Raw genomic sequence first — 26,234 nt, 5'->3', positions numbered from 1 at the left:
CTCAATTTGTAGGTGCGATATTTCACACCAGAGGTTTTGCACATGTAAATCCTCAGCTTTGTGCATGCAAATGGAGCAGCGAGGCAGCTAACTACCCAATTTGTACATGCAAATAAAATTTGCAACAACACAGAATAAAATCACCCTCCTCAATATTAATCCCCCTATATCATCCCCTTGTAATTAGACCATTGTTCCTAAACTCCTTGTTGAGCGTAGCATCTGTCTAATCTAGAATGTAAATTTAATGGGGCAGGGACTGCGCACCCTCTGCTTTGGACAGCATTGTCCCAAATACCAAGTAAAAATGACAAATCCATATTTCTGTGTGCACCAAAACCAGGGTGTTAAAAAGTCATGCATGTGAGAACTCAAGCTTCAAAATCCCAATTGTGGCAGCTGTGTTTGGAAATTTGGCCTGGAGAGAACAAGGATGAGGCACAAAGATTGTGGGTTTTGGGGGTGGGGGGGCGGAGTTGTTTGTTTTAAAAAAAATGTAATGGAGGGTGAATTTGCTTTGCATTTGTGCACGTTCTGGGGTGTGAGCGATTCAGCTGTAGCAGAACAATGGCCCGTTCTGCGGGGAATTATCTCATGCGGGCACCAAACCAAGAGCCTTCTCAGTTACTTTAATGAAGACAGAAAGAACAGGGGGGTGGGTCAGGAGGGGAATTAAAACAACCTTTCCCTTTTCTGTCTTAAGCAGAGCCCATGCTGGCACTGGCTGTTCCAGTTACGTGGGTGCACGCATAGTCCCCTCTTTGCTCCCCATCCACAGAACGTGCTGGTTCTCACGTGGAGCCGGAGCTCTCGCGGAAGGAGTGACACAGTGAGGACCAGCAGAGCTCCATACACACACAGGCCAGAGGTGCGGCCCCACGTGCACCAGAGAGAGAGTGGAGGAGTTCCCTTGGAGTGAGCGGAGCTGTGTGCCTGAGAATCTGGCCCAGATACTTGGGTAACACTGGGGAAGGACACAGCTGTCCAGGAGTTTGGTACATGGTGAGATGAGGCAGGAGCTCTGACAAGATGTTGCTTTCAGCAGGCTGGATTATTTAGTATCCCTTTTAAAGCTATTTCTTTGCCCTTCCCTTGCAACTTCTGTTCCAGGATCTCAAAGCACTTTACAAACGTTCATGCTTTAAGCCCCTCTGTGAAGCAGTTCCTGTCACTCCTCTCTCTGATAGACAGGGAAACTGAAGTGGGAATGTGACTTGGCCCACATCTCATCGGAAGCTTGCAGCAGAGGCAGGAATAGAGCCCAAGTCTCTTGACGCCCACTACTGTGCTTTAATCTCGGACCGTTCCCCACCTCCCTCCTGTCTCTGAGTAGGTCCCCGTTATTACACTGTGGGGTGCACTAACAGATCTGCTGTAGCTGACAGTACCTGGGCATCCCAGTGACTGCTATGCACCATGCTCACCTGCCGGGCTGAGGCTGAGTCCCTGGGAACGATCGCACCATTCTGTTAGCAAGCATGCATTGCTGTCTTCCGTCACCGGGATGCTGGGGCTGTGCACCCCAGGTACACCCCAGCTTTAGCCTGCGACCTTGCTTGCTTGTAAGTAGAGGTCCCTATTCAATGGGTGGCTGCCCATAACTGGGGTCCCTTATAAAAGTTCTGAGCCGTGCTGTTGAGATACAAATTAGTCCAGTCCCTGAAGTTCCAGCTGTTTCCATCTCTGCTAGATTCAACAAATGCACCTTGTGTAGTTATTTTGCTGTTGGGGGGGGAACCTACCCCCTTTCAGCTCTCATTAGCAAATCTACGGCAGCAGCTCTCCTGCACAAGTCATTTGCCAGGCAAGGCGAGTGGTTTCCATTTTCAGGGCCTGCTTTCACAGCACCTTTCCCAGCCAGGGGCCATCTGGGCTCGCACCCCAGTGTGGAACACATCAGCTAGGGAGGCCCCAGGAATAGGACCATGGATCAGATACTGAAATGTGGTGGCTACGTATTCTCTGCTGCGCACGCCAGGAGCACTGCCATCCTGAGGCCTCACGGGCTGCAGATGCGTAAGGCAGCCCCCGTGCGCAAACTTCCAGGCTTTATCATCTGCCTGAGAATCATACAATCTGCGTCCTGTGCTCGAAGCAGGGGGGCAAGTTCCTACTGTATGAACCTGCAGGGAGGTTTCAATTGTATCAATTTCTGCAAGCCCTGAATTCAGATGAGGTTTGTCTTTGTCCAGGTGTTTATTCACCTTCACACTGTGCTGCTGAATGTGCCAACCTGTCCTTCCTGAGCTTGTGCCAGCTGCTTGGGGCAATCCCTGGGGCATGGACTTCCTCTTTTTGAAGAAATAAACTTTCCTTTCGGCAGCTGGCACAAGGTGCTACTAGGGGGTCCCAAGACACGTGGACGTGGGAGCCCTGTCCTAACTGGATTCAGGAAACAATCCTGTAGGATACTCCAGCCTGTGCTGGCATCAGGGAATGTCACTGCAGCTACAGCGACAGGAGTGGGCAGGAGGTATATTCATGGGAGCTTGAAACATTCCCTTTGGGTTTTCCTCAGCTGAGATACATGAGAAACAAATGCTGGCCCTGCAGACATGCGGCTGAGGGCAGAAGTGTTGCGGAAGCCCATTCTGCCAGGAGCTCCGTGGAACTTCAGTAAACATGTGGGAACCATTGAGTGGAACAAGTATGCTACAAGTGACCCTTCCAAGCCGGAACAAACCCTGCTAACCTCACAGGCCTCTCAGACGGCGCAGTATGGGGGTGGGTGGGGTGGGATTGTTTAGAAATTCTGCTGAGGATGGGTTGGCTGGGGACCTGGGTTCAAGTGTGGCTTGGGTCATGAGTGAGCATGAATGAGCCAGTTTGGAAACTCGACAAACCCTTCCACATTTCTAGAGCTGAACTGAAGCTGAGCCAGTCCTGACATGTCTGGGTAAGCGTCTAGCCAGCGACTGGAAATGACAGACTATCCCAAGGGAGCCCATTCTTGGGAGACCCCCACCAGCCCAGCTCTGCAGATGCGAGACATTTGGAGAATTGAACAACCAAACGTTTGGGAGCTCATCTAGACTACGGCCAGGCTCTGAATCTTTGGGGATTCAGCCGCTGCTGGTCTCAAATGCCATGGGATTGTTGTAACAAAAACACTGCAAAACAATTCTGTGCAAGTTAAAAGCAAATACATTAAACCCTTAAACGTATGGACCCGAGCTTAGCAGGGCAAAGAACATTCACGGTCATTTTAGCTACACGTACAGCACCCGGGACTCTCCCAGTTGGTGTATGTGACACTGTGGCTGTCCTTGATGTCCCCCAGTGTGGTGTGGTAGGGGGAGGGATGCGGCCCCTTGACTTGACCCTCGTGCGAGTGGGGGACAGTTCTCAAGCCATGACATCCCCCTCGAGCCAGCTCAGCTCCTAGCCCCGGGAGCAGCTCCCCTCTGAACCCACCAGGCAAAGTAGTCAGAGCTTCGTTAGTCTCTCCCTGCGGGGCAGGTTTTCAGACCTTCCTGGCACATGTAACCGCCCTGTGATAGATGGGCCACCAACAAGCTGTCTGTGCGGGAGCGGGGTTGCCAGGATTAGAGAGTGAGGTGCTGGGAAGCACTCTTGGGGCTGATGGGGGGTGAGGCCGACTGTTCTCCAAGCTCTGCCAGGGAAAGTGAGTCTGCCGAGAATGGCAGGAAGGAGGCGAGGCCAAGCAGCCGCCGAAGATAAACGGAAAGCCCCAGCCTCCCTGGCCTGGGCTGGGGGCTGACACACATTCTTGTGACCTAATTATCTCCTCTGAGGGAGCTGGATTCCAAAGGACAAAGCATCTTCAAAGAGGGCTGGGACGTGTTCCAAAGCCCCGCAGGAGGCGGAGAGGAGCTGGGGGGCGAGGCAGGGGAAAGGGGAGGGTTTAAAATAATAATAATAATAATAAAACTTCCTGCAGTTGTCAGGAGAACATGGGCCAGAGATATAGGAAGCAATCGAGGGCCTTTATCGTGGAAACACAGGCTCTGGGAGCAGGATTCCTGGCCAGCCGCGCGCCCAGCCTCGGAGCTGTCAGACGCCACATGTCAGCAGCAGCAGCCGCCGTGCAGGGGGAGGACTGAGTGTCCCACACCAGGCAGCACAGAAGCAGAGAAACGTGCGTGCGTGTGAAGTTCAAACCAGACCCTTTCCGCTGGGTAGGAATAAGCCCCCTGGAAGGCGAGGATGGGAGCCGGGGGAGCCCTGCTGTGGTTACTGGGGGCTGCATGGGCTGCGATGGCTCCGGGACTTGGTTCTCACCTGAAAGGGAAGGACAGCCTTGACAGACCTCAGCACCAGGTGCAGCATGGGCCCTGCAGCTACACCTTCCTGCTCCCAGAGCTTGGGGGCTGTTACCCCTCCGCTGCCGAATACCAGGTCTCCAACTCACTGCAGAGAGATGCTCCTTCCGCGCCTGAGCCCAAGTGGCCAGCCAAGCGGCTCCAACAGCTGGAGAACATCATGGAAAACAACACACAGTGGCTGCAGAAGGTAAGATCCAGTCAGGGCCTGTTTGGATCGCAGTGGTTCTTGTACAGATTGCAGCAGTGCCTTCAGCATGCCAGTCCCTTTCCAAACGCAGGGCTTGGCCTGCAAACATGCAGCGTTGCCAACCTCCCTCTGGGACCAGAGAGTCAATGGGGGCTCCCTCTGCCCCTTGCATCAAGGGGCGGCCTCTTGCAGCTTGCTACCTTTCTGCTGCTGGGCACGAGCCAGGTGAGGACCCAGCTCGCTCTCCCCTAGCAGTGTTGCCGCTTCAGCATCAAAAGCTTCTTTGCACAGTAATGTGGGTGGATGTGACTCCAGGCTGCACGGTCACTTTTCTGACCATAACCATGTGGCGCTGGCTTCCTCGAGAGCATCTGGTCAAAGTCTGTGCCTGGGAACTGCTGTATAATTACTTTGTTAAAGGGACCAAACAGGCTTCTCACCTTGATCCAGACAGTCTCAGCATTACTGCAAGTAAGTTACCCCTATAGATGAGGAAAACAGTACAAGGGCTTGGATCATTTAAATGGACAACTTATTTATTGATCCTGGGAACCTATCATCTCTCCTAATATTTAAATACCCTTTTAAAACTCTGTACTAGCCCCTTCCTGAGTGTGACATGCTTTCTGTCTCTGTTATCAGACATGTGTTCTGCTACTTGGCTGTGCCGAATGTTCCTTTACCAGCAGAGCCGCCGCAGAAAAATTCTTTTTCTGTTTTTCTTTCCAGTTATTTTAAAACACAGGAAATCAAACTCACTTGGGGTCATGGGTCTCTCCTTCATGAGCCGAGAGTTTGAGAGTGACTCTGGTACCGGTTACACGGGTGTAAATCAGGAATAACTCCACTTATACCAATGAACTGACACTGAAGTGAAACCAGTTTAGAAGCAATTTCAGAATCGAGCAGCATGGGTGAAATCCTGACCCCGTTGTCACTAGGAGTTCTGCCACTGACTTTTCTGCTGCCAAGATTTCACCCTGTGCCTGCAGGATATATTGGGCTCCTTCCTAAACTATAAATACCAATTGCTGCTTAGCATACAGATACCAGTCAGGCAGTAAAGGGGTTGTTTCCTTCCTCTTTGTTCCCAGGCTGCTATCAGGAGCATGTGTCTAATTCAGACTATATTACATCTCCTTCCAAAGACAATCTACCATAGGGTAGAACAAACTTCTTTACACTCTACCAAAGCAATAAGCAAATATTTGCACTAGGGGAGAATTTAGTTAAAAATAAATCCCCCCAAATAAAAAACCCATCAGCTCCAAGGCTGAGGGAATGTGAGCAGTGCAGGGGAACGTGTCTGAAAGTGATTAATACCCAGCATCACAACGCCCTTGTGTTAATACATATCCCTGTCCACTCACTGGGACTACACGTAGTGCAGCATTGAGAGCAACGCTGTTTGCTGTGCAGGGGTCTCTGGATGAGACCTTAGCTCCCGCTCAGCATGGGCTCTAAGGATTCCACGGGACGCTGCTGGCAGAGTTGGGGATTTTCCCCAGAATCCTCAGCTGTGTTGCTTCTGTCCTGTCCGGGGACAGTTGTGGCTTCCTCCGGAGTGGTGGCTGAATTTCCGTGGTGCTGTGTTGTTTGGGGACCTGTTGAAAGACAAGGGGCTGCAGCAATGTAACCTATGGCATTCTTGTGATTGTGCCATACGGAGGCACGGTCTGGGAAGCTGCTGCAGCTGACCCAGACTCCGGGCAGGCATAAAGCATGTGTCTGGGATGAGGCACCAGGTTTTGTCTCTCGGAACTGGGGGGATTTAGTTGTCAGTGCCGCTAAACCTGCTCTGCATGGAAAAGTCCCCTTCTGTCTGCCAGCATGTTACAGGCTCTCGAGGCTGCTGCCCTCCCACGGGCTCAGGTCTCGATAGCAGCTTCTGCTTTTACAAACATGCCACACACTGAATGCACTGGGAGGGCAGGCTGAACAGAGCCTGGTCTGGGTGGGAGAGGGTGCTCCCCAGACTGCCCTGGCCCTCCGGCCCTGCAGGGATTAAGTGGAGATGCACAGACTGTTAGGAAGTGGCCTGGAAAACATTCTCCTCAGCTGTTTCCTTTCCCTGGACACCCAGACGTGTGTTTATTGCCCAAGAAGCCATGAATCATGTTGTCTAGGGTGGAAGGTAAACAGTGCTGACATGGTCCCCTGCTGCGCAGGACCCAGCGCTACGAGCAAAGCCGGGGTGCTGCTCCCAGGCCCTCTTGTTTTCAACACTGCTGGGATCGAGACACAGTTCCTCAGGCAAACTTATCGGGGAAGCAGGATTCTTCCGTGGCCAACTGGGAGCGCAGGGAGCCCAGCCAGAGGCGCTCTGCCACCCTGCAGCCCGGGGCACTGGTTGCTGGGAAAGGAGACACAGTCTGGTTAATTGTAAAGCCTTAACGCTGGTGGCTGAGCGAGGGGCAATGGGAGGGAACAGCAAAGAGGAATGCCAGGGGCTCACTGGCTGCTCCGTACTGGGCCTCTCTCTGGTTGCTTGGACTCCGCTCATATAGCTGTGGTGGTCACCTGGAGCAAGATATGCTGGGCGGGGTGCTTCATCGCCTGCTAAAGACCCACCGTGGCTGGGACCTCTCCTTGAGAAGGCAGGTGCTGATGTTAGGGCCGGTCTCTCACCCTGGGCGCTGAGCTGGATCCGGCCCTGTCAGCTGCACACCAGAGGGAAAGCAGCAGCGAAAGCCCGGGTGTCTTGTGTGGCCCACTCAGAAGTTCCCCTGCACCGAATTGCCAGCACGGCTGCCCTTGGCTTCCCGTCCAAACAGTGACCCGGTGAGAACCTGCTTCGCTTCACGCCCAGGATGACTGCAAGCTGGGGGCGGGGGGGAGGGGAGCAGCATTAGGGCCCAGCTGATCCAATGTGTGAGGACTGGTGCCAGCTTCCCCTGACAGGACCTGCTGCTGTGCTTTGTGACCTGCCCATGGAATGTGGGCGCAACCCCGGGCGTACCGGGCGAGGGGCAGCCTGGGGGCTCTCGGGCTCTCTGACAGCCACTAGACACTGCAGCGTATACAAAATAGAACTGGCCAGTTCTGAGCCTTAGGAAAAAGCATCATCAATCTCGCCAGGAGGGTCTGGGGGACGGTGCTCGGGGGGGGGACTCTTTGCAAGGAAGAGCCGACAGCCTAGTGCCCCCCCAAAATCTCCCATTAGCGGCCTTAAGGGTTTAGCAAGGTAGATGCCTCCCTCCCAACCTCACACCGAGCATGGTCTAGGCCCGTAGGAGAGAGGGCTCCCTACCTCCAGGAGGCGATGATGGAGGGGCTGGTGGGTACAGCGGTGGATTGGGACTCTGGGGACCTGGGTTCACTTGCTGGCTCTGCTTCAGGCTTCCTCTGTGACCTCAAGCAAATCGCTGAATCTCTCACCTCAGTGGCCCATCTGCAAAGTGGGGATAGCTAACCGGTCCGTCCCGAGAGCTCCTCGGGGCAGGGGCTGGCTCTCACTGGTGTATTTACGGCACTCAGCATAATGGGGCTCCTGGCACTGCCAAAATAATGCTGTGCCTGCCCAGAGAAGGGCGTGATAGGTTTTGTGCAAGGAGCCCAGGTTTGAAAATCAGGCGTCTTAGAAACGCAGGTGGGGGTGGGGTTCCTTCTGCAAGTCAAAAAAGGCCTGGCAGAATTGTCTGTCACTCAGCTGTGGAGAGCCGCGCCACGCTTGGTGCAGGCTCATGCCCCTGGTGCTGCCACATGGGAACCGGCAGGCTAGTTCTGTCAGGTGAGGTAGGAACCTCTGGTCAAGGACAAAGGGACGGGGGATTTTACAGCTCATGCTGACTGACGCTGCCCGCACCGCTGTATTGTGAATGAGTCTGCTTGGCCATGGCTCACTCACAAGAACGAAGGTTTTCTGACTGACCTGGGTTCTGTTCTTAGCTCTGCCACTGACTCAGCCCATGACCTTGGCCAAGTCCCTCAGCTGTGAAAGATGACCCTGCCGAGTTACAGTATTGAGCAGGCCGGAACAAGCCAGCTTTAACTTCATGTCGCCTGGTCCTGGCCAGGTGACCCCATGTTAACCATGACAGCCTGTACCTCAGGTGTCTCCTCCATTGACAGGGATCGTGACCTGGGCTCAATTCACTAACATCTGCAAAGTGCTTTCAGATCCTCCAGTGGACAGGGCCTGGTATTACTGCCAGACACCCAGCTTCCTGTTTATAATCTGTTTTATTGCTGAGACCCCCCCGGGCAACTCTCCCCAAACAGCCCCCACCCTGCAACTGCTTCCGGCTGTGAATCAGCCACCAGCACTCCAGGAATGGAATGTGAGAGGCCGCCTTGGGCCTGCTGTTATGGGATATGTTCCTAGAAAGAATGGCAGGGGAACCCCGTCAGACAACGCTTTCCAGCCATTGGGGCTTAGAAGTGGCCAAATCAGGGTGGTACCACTGGAATTAAGTCCATGCTTTTTATTGACCGGTGCCCATTTCGGGGGGCCATTATAAACCCCACCCCCTTGTCGACAGTCAGCTGGAATCCAGCTGGAGGCTTTTTGATTTACGTAGCAATTTTGCAGGAAAACCCTGATCCGAAGCAGTGGTTCCTGGCTGCTCAGGACCAAAACCCAGGGAGAGTTTTGCCCTTTCAGGATAGTCTTGGTGGGTACGCGTAACATCAAAGAGACCCAGATTTTAAAATAAAAGGGCATTTGCTGAGTAATAGGCCTTGTGCCAGGGACATGGCAACCCATTGGGGGAGGGGAATGATCGTGGAGCCTCCTGGCGCATTTGCAGCTGAATGAGCCTGGCTTTGCCTGAGCAGCGCGGTCTTGTGTCGGAGCAGTCTGGGAAGGACAGGGCGCGGCTAAGAGACTGGCCTGGGCCTCAGGGGCTTCAGTCTCAGTTCTTGGCTCTGCCAGATGGTCTGTGGGAGCCTGGTGAAGTCAGTTCTGTGCCCTTCTCCCCTTTGTCTTGTCTAGTGACACTGTGAGCCACGGCCTGTCTCTTGCTAAATGCACGTGCAGTACGCACTGCCGAGGGGCCCCGGACTCAGGTGGGACTTCTGGGCACAAGTAAGAGGACTGAGGATTCAGTGGGACAAGCAAGCAGTCCCTGCAATCAGCCCCAGCGTACTGCCTGCCCAAGGCCGATTTTAAATGCGCCTCACTCTTCAATTCCCCTAGAGATTCAGTATCATCCCAGTTTCCAATGGGTGTTTCTGGCCTGGTTCCTAGCCCGCTCTCAGGGACTTCTAGTTCCCTAATAAAAGACAACAGGACACTAAATACCAGCAGATGCTCTTTAAACAGCAGCAAAGGGCCAGGTCCTGCAGACATGCCCTGCTGGGAGGTGGTGTTTTACTACCATGAGCCTCAGGGCTTGGGCTATAGAGAGATGTTGCTGTTCTCTTCAGAGACATCATTAAACTGAGCTGCCCATCTCTGATAACTGCCGCAGCAGGAGGCAAGGATCTGGGGGTCTGGGCCAGCAGCCTCTCTCCAGAACAGGAGATAAAATAGCTGCGCCATCGGGAGGTACAGCGTGGCTGGTGCAACGGGGGTGCCTGTCAGAGCTGCTGCATACCCAGGATCAGTGTCTTTCTGGGCTAGGAAAAGTGCCTTGAAAACCTGCTCCCATCCTGCTTTGGTGTGAGAGAGGGACTCACGTTCATCCAGACCTGAGAATGTTGGAGGCTCTCCCAGAGTTGCCGGGAATCCATCAGCGTTTATTAATTCCCCCCACACCTTTTTTTTTTTTTAATTTTCTTTTTAAAATCTCTCTCCAAGTGAAACAAGTCACTGCAAAGCTGGGCCCGTCCTGCGTCACTTGAGGATGGGCTCCATGACACAGTCGAAGGATTAAATAAGTCCTTGTTTACATCTGCATAACAGAGGAAAGCAAAGCGATGTGGTGAAATGGGCCACTGGTACAGACGCACCCCAGACAGATGGTCCCTGCCCCAGGGAGCTCCCAGTCCAGTGAGGAAGTCTGCGTACTGACATGGGAGGCACCATTTGAGCCCCTGCTCCGGAGCAGCATGGCCCGTGCGCTCTCAGCTCGGACATGCGAAGAGGAGCCAAGCCCTGGCTGGTCGGGGGTTCCATTCCTCATGCCCCCATTACAATGGGAGGAAGTTTGGCAAATGCCCCTGGGGAGGATCGTGTTTGTACATGGGCAGGGAACATCATCTGCATAAACAGTGTGGAGAGCACTATTTATGCAGCGAGGCAGCCCTGAGAGCGAAACACACTCTGCCCCCTTGCCACAGGCTTTGGGGGCAAGGGGTCAGTTACAAAACAATAGGCAGAAAGAAGCAAGTGGGGCTTGGTTCTCACGGTCCCAGACTCTCACTCATTTACCACTCGTCCCCTCCAGCGCAAGGAGGGCACGGAGGGAGAACTGTCTAGTGGTTAGAGAACAACCCATTCCCAGCTCTGCCAGGCCCTGGGGGAGCGTAACTGCAGGCAACCCCACTGCATGTCTCTGTACCTGTCTCCTCGTCTGGAAAACTGGGGGGGATCAGTAGCACTGCCTTGCCTTTCCGGGGGCGGGGGGTGAGGTTTAACCAAAGTGTGCGGAGCAGCTCAGACATGGGAGGCTAATATACGTGCTGCTGGCTAATATTATTAACCTGAGAACCTGGCTCTGAGGCGTGTTTTCTGGAGTGCATGTTGCATGTTTCACAGAAGGCAGGTGCCTAAATATCACGATGGTGGATGCACAGACGGACGGACGGACAGATGGCGGTGTGTGCCGGGGGTTGGATGGATGGACGGATAGATACAGAAGTGTGATTGGGGCTAGGTAGAGGAGTGTGCAGGGGTGGTCTGGCTGGCTAGGTAGAGGAACATATAGGGGGATGCATAGATAGATGGATAGGTAGGTAAGTAGGCATGCAGCCAAGTCAGCACACCAAGCTAACCTTCTTACAGCTACAGCATGGCTTTTATCTACCAGTGTCACACTGTTACCTATTGTCGGCGCATTGTGTAACCCCCGCAGTTCCAGTCCCACTGCTGAGGGAAGTGGTCATTTCCCACATAACCCCTTCTTTGCCTGTTTTTTGTTCCCAGCTGGAGAGCTACATCCAGGAGAATGTGAAAATGGAGCTTGCTGAGATCCAGTTCTACACGGTGCAGAACCACACAGCTGCCATACTGGAGATCGGGAGCAGCCTCCTGAGCCAGACGGCTGAGCAGACCCGCAAGCTCACTGACGTGGAGACGCAGGTAACAGCTGGCTGGGCTGTCCCCCGAGCCATCCCCCAGGTGCTGAACCCCAGAGTCCTCGCGTGTGACTCCACGGACTGGAACGAGATTGCATTCGTTTACACCAGGGCTGGATTTGGTCCCCTGCTCATGGCAGAGAATGTTCCACTGCATCTCGCTAGTCTCCCTGCACGGTGATTTGTATATTTTGCTGGTGAAGCACAGGGGAATTCGATGCCACCGCCAGTGAAGACACCTAAATGACAAGTGCACCACTGACGCTGCTGTGATTTCAAACAGCTTCTCCCTGATCCCCAAAGTTTTCGACGGTGCGCTCCAGCTTTCAGAGGACCGAGGCTGGACACTTCAGAATTGCTCAGCACGTTGCATGCATGTTGGATCCTGGGCTCTTGTGAAAATCTGGCCTTTGGCTTTGGTGCCTACATGGAAGCTGAGTGTGCTGGGAAATCTACAGAGCCCTGCAAATCTGTGGCTGTCTGCTTCATATCCGTGGATATCCACGGACCATGTTTGCGGATCGGATGCAGATGCAAATTTTGTATCCGCGCAGGGCTCTAGAAATCCAGCTCTGACAGTGGGAGCTGAGCCCTTGAAAATCTGCCCCCAACTGCACTGAGGGCTCTACCAGGATAGGAAACCTAATCCCCAGTCTTCCTCCCCACCCAAACTTAGGCCAAAATCCATGTCCCCATGCAGGCTGCTCCTCCTGCTGCTGGGCTTCGGAGAGTGTTTCCCAAACCCACATCCCCTCAGATCCCATCCCTTCCTGACCATCCCACTCTGGTTCCTTTTCCCCCACCCAGGTTCTCAATCAGACCTCAAGGCTGGAGATCCAGTTGCTGGAGAACTCTCTGTCCACTAACAAGCTGGAGAAACAGCTGCTGCTGCAGACCCAGGAAATAAACAAGCTCCAGGAGAAGAACAGGTAAAAAACCCTTCTCTGGGTAGGGCTGTGATCACGCGGGGATCTGACTATCTCTGCCACACAAAATAGAAACAGGAGAACCCAGCGTGGTCTGGGACTTAGCAGCGTTTCTAGGGCCAGATCCCCAGCTGGTGTAAAGCCACACCGCTCTAATGACTTCACCTTCCAGGTGAGGATCTGGCCCATAGGACTTGACAAAAGTTTGGGGTTTCAGGGAATTCTTTGGCATTACATGAAACATTTCCCCCTTTCATTTCAAATATTTTTCATGGCAGATTCAGTAAAATCTCATTTTAAACCCCTATATTGCTAATTAACTGGTGGCCTGTGTTGTGAGCATAATAAAGACTCCTGTTTGGTTGAAATTCTTGCTCTGGCTCGCAGAACAACCAGGGGATGGGAATAAAATACAAAAGTCAGTGCAGCTCACAGGAACTTCTGTTTTGCAAAATGGATCCCAAACTCCAGAGTTTTGGAGTTCTCTTCTTGCCCAGAACCTACATTTCCAGAAGTGGTTCTAAGCGTCTCCAGGCAAGCGCCCTGCTCCCTTTCCTGGAATGCGGCGTAGGGAGGTAGGCGACTGTGTCTGATACTCAGGCAGCTGCTGCCTGCACTGACTGTAAATAAACATGCAGTGTAGACGTAGCCCTGTTGGTCCCAGGATATTGGAGAGACAAGGTGGGTGAGGGAATGTCTTTTAGTGGACCAACTGCTCTTGGTGAGACAGACAAGCTTATTACAACAATCTGTGACCCCACTAACCTGCCTTTTGTCCTATGACTGCAGAGGTGTTAATGGGCCACTCCACCTTGAATGCTCCCTTTGAATATGTGACAGGTTTCAGAGTAACATTCATGTTAGTCTGTATTCGCAAAAAGAAAAGGAGGACTTGTGGCACCTTAGAGACTAACCAATTTATTTGAGCATAAATTGTAGCTCACGAAAGCTTATGCTCAAATAAATTGGTTAGTCTCTAAGGTGCCACAAGTCCTCCTTTTCTTTTTGAATATGTGCTAACTCTTTACACTAAACAATCCATTCCCCCTTGTATTTAGCTGTGATGGGAGAATCTTTCCCAGACCTGCTCTGTGTGGCTGGAAAGCTTGGCTCTCTCTCCCCAATAGGAGCTGGTCCAATAAAAGATATTCCCTCCCGCACCGTGTCTTGTAAAGAAATAGGTTGTTGTCCCCACAATTAGGGTGATTAACAGCCGGCTTAGGGCTCCTGCTTGGAGAGGGACAGCGCCGCACTGCACATCCCAGAACTGCTAAGGGCTTGTGTCAAGGGCCCCCAGTGTGGGTGCCGTGAATGGGACGGAGCTCCAGTGAGATCCCCATTGACTGGAGGTGACGACCCAGTTATGCTTCTGGGAACATCCTCCCTTGTAAATCCTCCCTGCAGCTAATGCCCCTGGCACTGGAGCTTGGAGAGCCTGCCTGGGAGCCAGCCAAGCAGCTCTGGCTGGGAGAGGGGCCTCTGCCAGAGCAGGGACTTGTCATTCAGGGGCTTATGGCTCTTCCCCACCCCCTTCACCCCGGCCTGCCCCCAGCTCATTGCATTTGGGAAGGATGCTGACGGGAGACGGCACAAGCCCTGCCGGTACTGCTGAGCGCTGTGCTTGGACCGATGGCGTCGTGGAGGCACAGCTCGAAAACGCATCCCCTAAAAGTTCAAAGCAAAGGAGGCCGATTCAAGAAAAGCCGGGGTGTGGAGTTTGGAAAAAACAGCCTGCCTTTGGAAAGCGTGGGGCTGGGAGCGCTGCGCTAGTGGGGGCCGAACGCCAGAGCCCCAGAGCCGTGCCTTCTTGGGGACGGTAGCAGGCAGTGAGTGGTGCAGAGAATGTGCCCGATCTGTCTGGTCCTCCTCTGCCCTGTACCATGGTATCTGGGCTCCTTCCAGTCTCTAGTGTGTTTCTCCTCAGAGGTAAGGCGGGGCAATTATCCCCCGGTGCAAATGAGAACAGAGGCACAGAAACTAAGTGACCCAACCAAGGTCACACTTGGAATTTGGCAAAGCCAGGAGTGGAAGCCAGGGCTCCCAGGTCCCAGCCCAGCGCTGGCCCACCCCTCCTTGGCTCCCTCTCTGTGAGACTCCTCTTAATCCCCCCCCCTTGGCTCCCTCCCCCTCAGCTTTCTGGAGAAGAAAGTCCTGGATGTGGAAGGCAAACACAAGGAGGAGCTGCAAGGGATCAAAGCCGAGAAGCTGGAGATGCAGGGCCTGCTGTCCAGGCAAACCCAGCTCATCCAAGAACTGGAGCAGCACCTCGCCACAGCCTCAGCCAACAACACGGTGCTGCAGAGACAGCAGGCATCTCTCATGGACACAGTGCACCAGCTCCTGAGCCTTGTTTCTCAGTGCAACCGTCAGTACTGTGGGGTGTGGTGGGGGAGGGCTGGGAGTGGCTGCTTGGGAGTCGGGCCCAAGCAATGGCCCAGCTCACTTGGTGCAAGACTGGGGGAGTGCCGGGGGAGCTGCTCCCCAACTCTCAAGCTGCCCCACCACACTTTAATTTGAGCAGCCTAGGGGCTGCTCTAAATTGGAGGGTTGGCTCTGCTCCCTGTGGGACCCTGGGCATAGCCTTATCGCCACCAGGCCCCATCCCTTCCCAGCATGCCCTCATGCTGGGGTTGGAGGGCTGGCATAGGAGCCGGCTGGGCTGGGTTTACACCTGTTGAGAATTCCCTCCTCCTGTGGGTTCCCAGCAGATTCTAGGCCATTGGCTCTACTCCGGCGGCTGGAGCAGGGGCCGGTGTCAGGGTGGCATGGCAGCAGGTCCACAAGTGGTGCAGGGCTGGGGGGTTTTTAAGGAGCGGGGACGGTTGGGTCAGTCCCCCCGGGCAGCGTCTGGAATTGAAGCAGCTGGGGGAAGAGCTGAGTGTCCCCTTGTCCGCTCCACCCAGAAATCTCCCCGGCCCCCAAGGCGGAGCAGAAGGTGTTCCGGGACTGCGGGGCCGCGTACAAATTGGGCCTCACTGCCAGTGGAGTCTACACACTGCACTTCCCCAACTCCACAGCCACCACCAGGGTAAGTCTCCGAGCCCAGCAGCCTGCCAACCGAGCCAGGCCCCTCCGGCCCCAGGCCCTGGCAGACTTGGCCCAGGGTCTGGGATGTGCGAGCACATGGCTGCTGGCAGAGCCCCCGCCTTGAAGTAGCTTATTTACACCCACTAGGAGGGGCCAGTGGCAGAGGGCGGGGCGTGGGGTAAAGCAGAGAGGGGCTGGGAGTCTGGTTTCTGGTCCCACCTCTGAGGGGATTGGGGGGTGGCTAGTGCCCGGAGCAGAGCAATGGGATTCTGGTTCTTTCCTCAGCTCTGCCACTGCTTCACTGTCTGGCCTTGGGCAAATCACTTCAGCTCTGCCCCTCCGCATATCCGTCTGCAAATGGGGTCTGCTAGCTGGCTGGCAGGGGGGTTAACGAGTGCGGGCAAAGCGCGCCGAGCACCTGGGGGGTGATGTGCCGGAGAGGGGCTGAGCATTAGTCTTCCTGAGATGCGGACGAGTGTCCCCGGCCCTGAAAAATGACGCTTGTCAAACCAAAACAACCCCCGCCTGTCACCACCCCTCCACCCACCCCACTGGCCCACTCTGCCTCTCACGGATGCCACAGTGGGGATGGTTACTAGCGTGCTTAGCCACAAGGCCGAGGCCAGGCCTGGGGATCACAGCCTAGCCCCTGCTTTGGACGTGGGGCCCTCGCGCTCGCAGCTAGTCTCCGGCAGGCGCGGGCCACACCGGTTCGTGGGACGGTGCTGTATGTGTCCAGACGCGGCCATGCTGTCCCGTTCACAGGCGTTCTGCGACATGGAGACCAGCGGGGGAGGCTGGACTGTCATCCAGCACCGGAAGGACGGCTCCGTGGACTTCCACCGCACCTGGAAGGAATACAAACACGTAAGGTTTCCCTGTCCTGTTGGCAGCCAGCGCTGCCCCAGTGAGGCCGTGGTGTTGGACCCCCGGCATTTCCTCATACCAGGGCAGGAAGAGCTTCCCGTGCAGGCTAGGAATAGCCAACCGCTCCCAAGGGTGAAGGGCCTTCGCTTCCCTGCCCGGAGCCCCCGGTGGCCCTACACACGTGGGAAGGAAGAGGAGGAGCAGAGGTTACTACCTTATTGTTCAGGGCATGTGGTGAAGGCCTTCGCTCTGGGTACACGGGAGGCTGCAAACACGAACCCAGCGATGGGGGAAGGGATGGAGAGCGGATGCATCGCAAGGAGGGAACTGAGGTTGCCCCCCTGCCATAGGGTCAGGGTAGTTTTCATGTGTGTGTGTGTGGGGGGGGATACAGAGCCTGTCCGATAAACTGCAGGGCGCCAGCCCAGACCCTTCCCCTACCCTCCTCACTTACCTGTGCTGCAGACCCATGCCGGGAGGACCCCGCTGTGAAAAGGGGACAGGAGTAGTGCACAGCCACACCGGGGTGTTGTGATGTAAAGATGGGGAGGTGCTCAGACACTGTGGTAACGGGGCACAGAAGTACCGCAGACAGAGAGGCCATGACCCGGAGATTCTGTGCCACCAGCGTTCCTGAATCAAAGCAGGCCAGGCCCTGCTTTCCATGGACGGCCCAGGGTCCAAGGGGATGTCACACATAGATGCCCAAATTGCTAACTGGTCAAGGGAGGGAGGGTTCTCCCCCAGATACCAGGGAGTGGCCCCTCTGCTGGGAGTTGGTTGCTTGTGTTGTATGGAAGGGAACATCAGGATCCATATCCTTGGTGTTTGGAAAGACCCCAGCTGCTCCAAGTGAGCTCCAGATTGTAGGGTTTCTTCCATGTGGCGGGACAGTTTTAGAAGATGATATCTCAGCCAGTCCCTCCGGCCTGCCCACTGAAGTCAGCAGAGATGCACCGTGCATGGATTTGGCTCTGTGAGCCCCCATGGGTAAGTGGAGACATGGCGAAGTGTCTGGCGCACTGACACTCTCCGCCATTTGAAACACTCCTGCGGAAAAGCTCTCTGTGCAGATGCTGGAGAAAGATCTCAGATCCTGGCTGTGGTTTCAGCTCATTCACATGTGAGTCATGTGGCTGGCCCTGGAAAGTGGTTTTGTAGCCACAGCGTTGGGAGAGGGGGTGTGGGTGTGGGTGTAGGGGAGATTCTGTGTCTCTTCCAAGAACTGGCCTGGTTCCATACATAGCAGGAGCAGGAGTCTCTGAAAATCCTTCCTCTCATGCACTGACTCAGCCTGTGGTGTTGTGCGGTGCCCTGGTTGGCCTTTTGTAGCCTGAGTCTCGCGCTGTAATGTCAGGGAGGGGAGCTATCTGGGCACAGCAGGGCTAACCAAGGCAGTTGACTTGTGGCCTCTCCAGAGAGGTTACTGGTCAATGATCCATTGTCTGGATTCATTCAGAATTCCAGAGACCAGCACAGAGCTCCCTGGACCACGCACACTGTTGTGGGGCTGGTAGAGCGAATGACATGTTGCAAAACCTGCTTCCTTCCGTGTTCCTCCTTTCAGCCCATCTTGGGCACCTCCTGGCCTTTGCCCGGCTGCACTGAACACGGCAGTGCCATGGGAAGCCATTCTAACCAGATCCAGATGCCAGAGCCTGAGGCGTCCCAGAGGCCCAGAAGTGGGATCTTAATCCACACAGTGATGTTCTAGTTACAAAGCTACCATTGTACATACACTTCCCCCAGAGCAGAGCAGAGCTGGCCCCTTCGGCCACACAAATCACAAAGCAGGAACCTGGGGACTCTGCTTTCTCTGGCAGCAGCCATGAAGCACGAAGCCAGGTGAGCCCCCCTGCTGCCGGCTGGTTCTTGGCAGCCTCCTCCTGCTTCATTGGGTTTCTGATCTTTCCATGCAGGGCTTTGGGTCCCCATCTGGAGAATACTGGCTGGGAAATGACTTCATCCACCGGCTCACCACTCAGGGCTCCTATTCCCTCCGAATCCAGCTTCGGGACTGGGACAGCAACGAGGCCTACTCCCTCTACGGGTATTTCCACCTGGGCAGCGAGGAGCAGCTCTATCGGTGAGTCTCGCTTCGCCCAGCTTGCTGCAGACGGGCGTAGCGATTTGTGCGCAAAGGATGACCCCGCCCATGATGGCAATCAAGCCCTTGCCAAATCCACTAGACCCACCTGGTCCTGGAGAGCCAGGATCAGCCTCTGGGTCTCCTGAACTGGGGGTTAATCCCCACTCACTCATCCCACACAGCAGAGTCCAGAGAGATTTCATGGGTACAGCACGTGGCATGGAGAATCTCCTGCCTTTCCCACACCGCAGCAGAAGCTTCTCTTGCATTGTACATGGGCCAGCTGCTGCCTCAGCACCCCCTTGTGGCCTGAGGTTGCTCTGCAGGTGCCCTGCCTCAGTTTCCCCACTTCTCAGGACTCTGTCAATCAAGCTCTTCTCTCATTCAGTATCCCTTCCCCCTGGGGGCTAGATTTATTAACATCAAAGCATTCCCAAAATATAGTTCTCAAAACTGCAGCAAATCCAGACACATAGGCTTTCCTGCTGGGGCCTCTCAGGCCTTCCCTGCCCAGAGCCTTTCCCTGAAGATGCAGCGTTCCCTGTTGGAGCCTGCTCCCTCCCACCAGCCATTCCCTGCCATGGCAGGCCTCTGCTGAAGTCTCACTCCAGCTTTACTCTTCTTGTCTCTCCCTGTACATCCCCCTTTCTCTGCAGCTTCCTGCTGCTCTTTGGAGGAGAATCAGCTCTTCCATGCTCAGCTGTTTCTACCAATTAAACCCCACCCCGATCCCAGGTGACGTGGGGGAGGAACAGGAGACCTCATCCGAGGTGCAGCAGGCAGGGCTAACTCTATGGGGCTGGCCAGCTCCAGGTCTCTGGACTTCAAAGGGGCAGCTCCACCCCCGCTCCCCCCACCCTCGGTACAGGCACTTTCTGTCCCAAGACGCTTCCGCCACATGCATTGCACCATGCTCTGGAGCCCACCAGTGACGTTTCGGCTCCATCCCGATGCTCCTGTTCCTGGGGAAGCCAGCTCGGAGTTCCTTCTGCAAAGTCTCGTTGGGATTTGGTCCCTCCCTCCCTTCCATTTTCACTCCCTTTAGCTTTAACCCCTCCAGCTGTCAGAGCCTCTGATCAGACACTGACTCAGTAACTGGTTGCTAGGAAGGAACGTGATCCCATGAAGTGCCTTATCCTGCTCTCTCTACTGGGCACGTTGCCGTGCTCATGAGTAGAGCGGGGACTGAGCCTAGATTCCCCACACGGCAGAGCATGCCCCGCCCCACATGCTGTCCACATTGTACGTCTGAGCCCGGCTTTTTGGGAACAGCCTATGGCCAACCTGGAAGACAGAGCAGGCTCCTTCCATGCCAAGCAGTGCCAACAACCCCACCTTTATCCACCATCCAAGTCAGCTCAGAATTAGCTCCTTTACCAGGCACCTGGGGCGGGGCCCCCTCCTAGCTGGGCTGCAGTAACCCACGGGCTCTGCTTCGCACATGGCAGCAGTATGGTGATACGGGTTGCTGTACCATACAACGCCAGCGTGACCTCACAGAGAGCTACTGGGCACTGCGGCCGCGCTGGCCCAGTCCTGGCCATGGTCAGCGGAAACGCATGATTCTGTGCTCCAGAGACTCCAGGCAGCTCCAGCACCAAAAGAACTGACTCCATTGGCCCCACGGTGGTAACGCGGGTGGAGTCAAACATGTACAGACAGGGCCTGTTGCTGGGGAGAGCTTTCCCAATGAGGTGAGTCAATACAGGACTCGCAGCCCGGGCCTGGAGTTTGGCAAAGACCCCCCAGGTATGTCTGACAGGAGGACACAATTCCATGAAACCTTTTCAAGAGTCTCACGCACTTCCTCCCAGTTCACTGAATGCAAATATGTTTTACAGTGAGCGTCCTGCTGCCTCCAGGGTGGCCTGCACTCTGCAAACGAAAGAGGCTAAGCACATGCCCTTTGCTAAAACCCAATGGAACCTCGGCCTCAGAGCTTTGAGAGCTGCTTTAAATCCAGAAGCCATGATTTTCCAGTGGGTTCTGTGCTTAGCAGGCTAACCCTGCTCTCCTGAGTTTCAGGTCTCTAAGACGAAGCGCAGAAATCTTAGTCTGTGCCAGATCTACAGCCTGTGGAAATCAGTGGGAGTCTCTCCAGTGGCTGCACTGGGCTTTGGTTCTTATTGATCCCTCCAGTGAACACAAATCATGGTTATCGGAATGGCCACCGCAGCTCCACACCCCGCTAATGAATGGGGATTGGGGTTGCTGGCAGGAGACCAGGCTCGTTCTCCATTTGTCTGATCTAACAGCTTTTCCTCAAGCACTGAGAATTTGGCTCTGGGAGTCCAAACCTGGTGAGACACACAGACAGCTTTTTCAGGAATTTTAGAGGCGTTTTTACCCTGGATGTTGGGGCAGCTTTGGGCTATGCTGTGAAATTCTATCTGCAAACACCTAAGAGTCCTCACTACCCAGTTTGCTTTTCATCACCCTGGCATGGCAGCTTGTGTACATGGTTTGCCCTGATGCTGTCTTTGTTTTGTGCCATGGGAAGCAGGGCTTTTGACGAGTCCTTCTTGGCAATCGGCCTCAGCAAAACACAAGGTCATGGGTAACAACCCACATCCAGCAGCTGACACAGCTCCATGGCAGGTCCTTCACTCGACTCCTCGCATTCCATCCAGCTCCAGACAGGCTGGCCAATGACAGCATCAAAAGCAAGGCCAGCGGGTCCCTTTCCAAGCCCAGCACCCCAGAATAGCCGTTACCACCCACGCAGCTCGGATCACTCAGAGGCAGCACTGTGGGTTCTTACGCTGTTATTCCGTAGCTGGCCCATGAGCAAGAAGGGGTCACTGTCCATCCGAGTGCCCCATCCGTGGTCTCCAGGGCTAGACACAGCCGCGAGAGCTCCTTGGCTGCAGCAGCTGGAAGTGCAGGGATGCCGCTTTTGAAAACCCAAAGCCACTGTTGCATCTTGCTTTTGGAGCCCGGGGTGGCTGGAACTGTGCAGTGGGGGCCCTGCGTTTCTCCCTGACCGGGCCGTTGGTCCAAACACAGTTGCAGCGGCAGGGGGCGCTCGGCTTCACAGCTGCGGCAAGTCCCAACTCCTTGATGCCTGCCGGCAATAATATTTGTGTCTGTGCATGTCCAGGGCGGGAAGCTGGTTCTCTTGCCTGTAAAGCCACCAGCTGCCTCAGCTAGTCAGGACACCAGGAGAACAATAGACCCTGCGGGCCCAAGTGCCAAGCTAAATAACCCCTGTCTCAGGCTGCATGTTTTTGTGTGAGACAGAAGCCAAACAAACATCGTCTGTGTAGAGTAGGCAGCCTTCCCTGAGAACGGGCAGTGACCGCACACAGCAAATTGCTGAGGGGACAATACTGGCAACTGCTTTGGAAACTCCTATTCTCGCCCACACGCACGGCTCCAGGGCCCTGGGGACATCTGGCATGACTCCAACCACCCACCTTTCCCCTGTCCCCGAGTCAGTGCCCTCCGGCAGACCCCCCAGGCCATCCCACTCTGGAGAGCCAGCAAAGGAGGCCAAGCACAGCCGGTGTGACAGGCACAGGGTGGGACTGTCTCACAACGTTTGTCCCTTTGTGGATTCTCCTGGGTTGGGAGGGAATGGGGCATTGCCCGCTCTGGTGCTGCTCATGAAGTCATAGCAGCTTTGGCCTGTCTCTCTCTGTGTTCAGGCAGCACCCAGCGCAAGGCGGGCATAGAAATGGGCAGTGCGATGGGGCACTCTGCCCCTTGGGGGCAGGACTGCCCACTGGTCGTCCCGTCAGGTGATGCGGCCTTTACGGTTTCAGGTCGTTGGACACACAAGGCTTGAGGAGATATAGGGAGAGAGGAAAAGGGTCCAGGGAAGAAGTAACAGTTAAAAGGGATCCTGTTACTGGGACCTGGAGCCTTGCGGGGGGCAGCGCAGGGCTCCCTTCTCCCCCCAGCCACCAAGGAATGAGTTGGGAGAAGGGGCCAGTGTAAATGCTGCCTCCACCAAGCACAGGGCAGGTGCCTGTAGACACTGGGCAGCTAGAAGGCTCCTGCAGGGCCCTGAGTTAGCAGGGAGAAGACAGCGGCAGGGGAAGGACTGTTTGGTAAAAGCGCCCCACTGGCGGAGAAGCTGGCGAAAACCCTGCGGCTGGCCTGAACCACAGCCCAGCCCCGAGCTGTGGAAATTCCTGCCCTAAGGAGGGAAGCGGGAAGGACAGTTTGGAAGACAGCCTGGTGTGTGCCAGAGAAGCAGAGGACTGGAAGGCTCTGAAGCCTCTGGGGTTTGCTCCCTTTGTGCTGCCCATTTCTAGGCCTGCCTTGTACCGTGCCCACCTGGCCTCCCGCGTCCCTGGTCTCCCGGGGTCTCCCGGCCCCAGCATGGCAGCTCTGGTGGGGACTCGCCAGAGGCGCCTCCTGGACAGCCCTGTGTCTGTGTCTCCCCAGGCTCCACGTGCGGGACTACAGCGGGACGGCTGGCAGGACGAGCAGCCTCAGCCCCCCGGGGACGCCCTTCAGCACCAAGGATGCCGACAACGACCGCTGCGGCTGCAAGTGCGCTCAGATGGCGACCGGAGGTAACTGCCCCCACGGGCACTACAGGGCCCGTGCAGACCCCCGCCGTGGGTGGGCTGGGTGTGGTTTGTAGTGGACTCAGCCCTGAATGACCGTGAAGACTGTGACGAAGTGGGCCTGTTCTTAATGTTTCCTCTGAATATTGTGGGGGTGCCTCAGTTTCCCCTATGCAGTTCTTAAGTATCTAGGTGGTGTGGTAAGGGTGTATGATCATTGCAGAGCCCTAGAGGGCAGGTGTGTGCAGGGGTCTGGACACAGAGAATGGCCAACACCCTGTTTCCTGGCAACTGATGGCCTGGGCCCTTCCCCCCCTGCAAGGTGAAAGCTGAAGGGTTGGAGAACAAAGGAATCAGGTGACCACCTGGCCCAGGAAAGGAACAAAGCCCAGAGGAGGAGGGGCTGGAGGGAGTTTCAGTTTGGGGCTGGCTGGGACATGGAGTGAAGTGCAGACGTGGTTGTCTGGCTCACTGCCCCCAAAATGGACCCAGCTGAGGGGTCCTGTTCTCTGCACCTACAAGCTCTGTTTTAGACCATGTTTTTGAAGGGTAGTGACAGGTCTGTATCTATAATATATATTCATCACTCACACATCTTCACATAGAGTGCACTTCACATAGAAAGTTAGGGTTGGAAGGGACCTCAGGAGGTCATCTAGTCCAACCCCCTGCTTGAAGCAGGACCAATCCCCAATTTTTGCCCTAGATCCATAAATGGCCCCCTCAAGGATTGAACTCATAACCTTGGGCTTAGCAGGCCAATGCTCAAACCACTGAGCTATCTCTCCCCCTTCGTGTTACTGCTCCCCAGTCACTTACTGCAGGAAGTGCCATCCACGGGGTGCAGTACATCCCACCGCTGCCACCAGTTGTCACGGCGTCCCTGGGCGATGCTCTGGAACTGCTCCCCATGAAGCCAGTCAGGACTCTGGGGCAGTCGTCTTTCTGTGAGCAGCCTGTCTTCAGGACACACAGCTCACACAGCTTCCACCTTCCTGGGCCTGACCTCGGAGCATTCAGCATCCTCTGCCCCTCTGTGCGCTTCCCCCAGCGAGTCCGCTCAGGCGGGGCTCCTGGGGAAGCCAGAGGGTCCGGCACCCCAACTTCGCAGTCAGACGTGACTCAGCCAGCCAGTAAAACAGAAGGTTTATTAGACGACAGGAACATGGTCTAACACAGAGCTTGTAGGTGCAGAGAACGGGACCCCTCAGCTGGGTCCATTTTGGGGGCAGTGAGACAGACAACCACGTCTGCACTTCACTCCATGTCCCAGCCAGCCCCAAACTGAAACTCCCTCCAGCCCCTCCTCCTCTGGGCTTTGTTCCTTTCCTGGGCCAGGTGGTCACCTGATTCCTTTGTTCTCCAACCCTTCAGCTTTCACCTTGCAGGAGGGGAAGGGCCCAGGCCATCAGTTGCCAGGAAACAGGGTGTCGGCCATTCTCTGTGTCCAGACCCCTGCACACACCTGCCCTCTAGGGCTCTGCAATGATCATACACCCTTACCCCACCACCTAGATACTTAAGAACTGCATAGGGGAAACTGAGGCACCCCCACAATATTCGGAGGAAACATTAAGAACAGGCCCACTTCGTCACACAGACGCTGGGAGGCCTGTAATTGGGCCTCTTCTGTTGTGGTCCATCTAACTCTCCCTGCAGGAACTGGCTCCCCCTGGGTCCAGCCGAGTATTCTCCAAGATCCTCGGCCCCTGGGGACACGCTGCACCGGCCGTCTAGCCCCGGGCACATACAAATTATGCTCTGATGCTTTCCTTCCTGGGGCAGCGCTGGGAAGTGACAGCCCCACAGAGAGCCAGTCTGTGCCCCTGCCCCCACCTTCGCCGAGTGGCCGCTGGCTGGGGCTCTGGTGCGCCGTCCCTCTGACCCCCCACCTCTGTGCCCTAGGCTGGTGGTTCGATGCCTGCGGCCCCTCCAACCTGAATGGGATTTACTACCCCGCTAGCCCCGCGACGGTCCGCTACAACGGCATGAAGTGGCACTACTGGAAGGGGCCCAGCCACAGGCTCAAGGCCACCACCCTGATGATCCGGGCTGCGGACTTCTGAGAGGCCCCAGACGGGACGGCGCCCTGGGGCTGGGGCTGGGCCATCCCTGCAGGGGAGATGGGCCAGGCTGCGGCTGCACCAAGGCTCCGGTGGTACCGCGTGAATGGCCTCCCGCACGTGGGTCTGGCCCCGAAGGGCGAGCTTGCACAGCGCTGTGGACACCTGCTTAGCCCTGCCTCTGTACGGTGCCTCCTCCCCGCAGCACCAGAGCTCGCTCCCAGGTGCCGGCCATCGGGGCCTGAGCAGAGGTGGCCCTGTCCCGCTCGTCCAAACGCAGCCTGCGCGTCTAGGTCTTAATCTCCTCCCGGTTCAGGGGCTGGCTCACAAACATCCTGCTGTTTCCTGGGGAGCTGGGGGCTTGCGATCCTGGTGTCAAGTTGTTCAGATAAAGCATCAGTGGAGAGCTCAGCTGTGCTGGAGTGAGTCCCTGGGTGTGAGCTGGGGGACTGATCCCCAGTGGGGAGCGGGGTCTGCAGATAAAATGGGGTGATGGGTTTTCTCTCATGTACTCGCTGTACAGCTCAACCCCCACATCTACTGCAGACGTGGAACTTCCCCAGAGGCAGGGAGGTGCCGATCCAGAGCTGAGGGTCAGCCCAGCAGAGGCAGGGCCGGTAGAAGGCTTGTACCTGGAACCACTGGGTCTGGCTGCAGGCCCGTTTGCTCTGACTGTAAAGTGCTGTGCGGACCAGGCTGGCTGCAGCCCTCTGAGCCTTCCTTTGGGTCCATCCTTCAGCACTTACTCCCCCAGTCTGGATGTATCGGGGCTGAGCTGGCCCCAGTGTGCTGCCCTCTGGTCCGCGCTGCTTGGCATGTGGGCAGCGAGGGAGGGGAATGCCCAGCCGCCTCCAGGCTGCAGGGAGGGGTGGGGTCTCAGCCCAGAGGAGAGGGTTTGCTCTGAGCACATGCAGCCCCTGAATCCCCACAGCCCCTGGGCTCAGAAACCCCAGAGCGGGGTCTGCTGTGCACACTGGGGCTGGGAGGTGAGGCGCAGGCTGGCGGGGGTTGGCCGAGGAGCTCTGTGCCCTTGCCTGGTGCGGCTGCAGCATCTCACAATGGGCCTGTACGAACAGGAGGGGACAGAGATTCC

The 26,234-nt window shown here is 55.8% G+C and overlaps 1 protein-coding gene across 2 annotated transcripts; it reads left to right on the top strand.

Moving 5' to 3' along the window:
- Positions 1-3,882: 3,882 nt before the first annotated feature.
- On the top strand, positions 3,883-25,550 carry LOC140900407 (angiopoietin-2-like). 2 transcript variants are annotated; one of them, XM_073317655.1, is made up of 9 exons: positions 3,883-4,473; positions 11,501-11,656; positions 12,460-12,581; positions 14,711-14,943; positions 15,482-15,606; positions 16,371-16,472; positions 18,392-18,558; positions 22,954-23,084; positions 24,984-25,550. In XM_073317655.1, the coding sequence occupies exons 1-9, from the start codon at positions 4,168-4,170 to the stop codon at positions 25,142-25,144; spliced, it is 1,503 nt and encodes a 500-aa protein (XP_073173756.1). In that variant the 5' UTR covers positions 3,883-4,167; the 3' UTR covers positions 25,145-25,550. The 2 variants fall into 2 exon arrangements, with proteins under 2 accessions (XP_073173756.1, XP_073173757.1); XM_073317656.1 differs by having other exon boundaries at positions 22,821-23,084; positions 24,984-25,121.
- The last annotated feature ends 684 nt before the right edge of the window (positions 25,551-26,234 follow it).

Source organism: Lepidochelys kempii, chromosome 19 (assembly GCF_965140265.1).
Source record: "Lepidochelys kempii isolate rLepKem1 chromosome 19, rLepKem1.hap2, whole genome shotgun sequence".
NCBI lineage: Eukaryota > Metazoa > Chordata > Testudines > Cheloniidae > Lepidochelys > Lepidochelys kempii.
The sequence above is the reverse complement of the archived record's forward strand: the minus strand, read 5'-3'. Positions and strand labels throughout refer to the sequence as shown.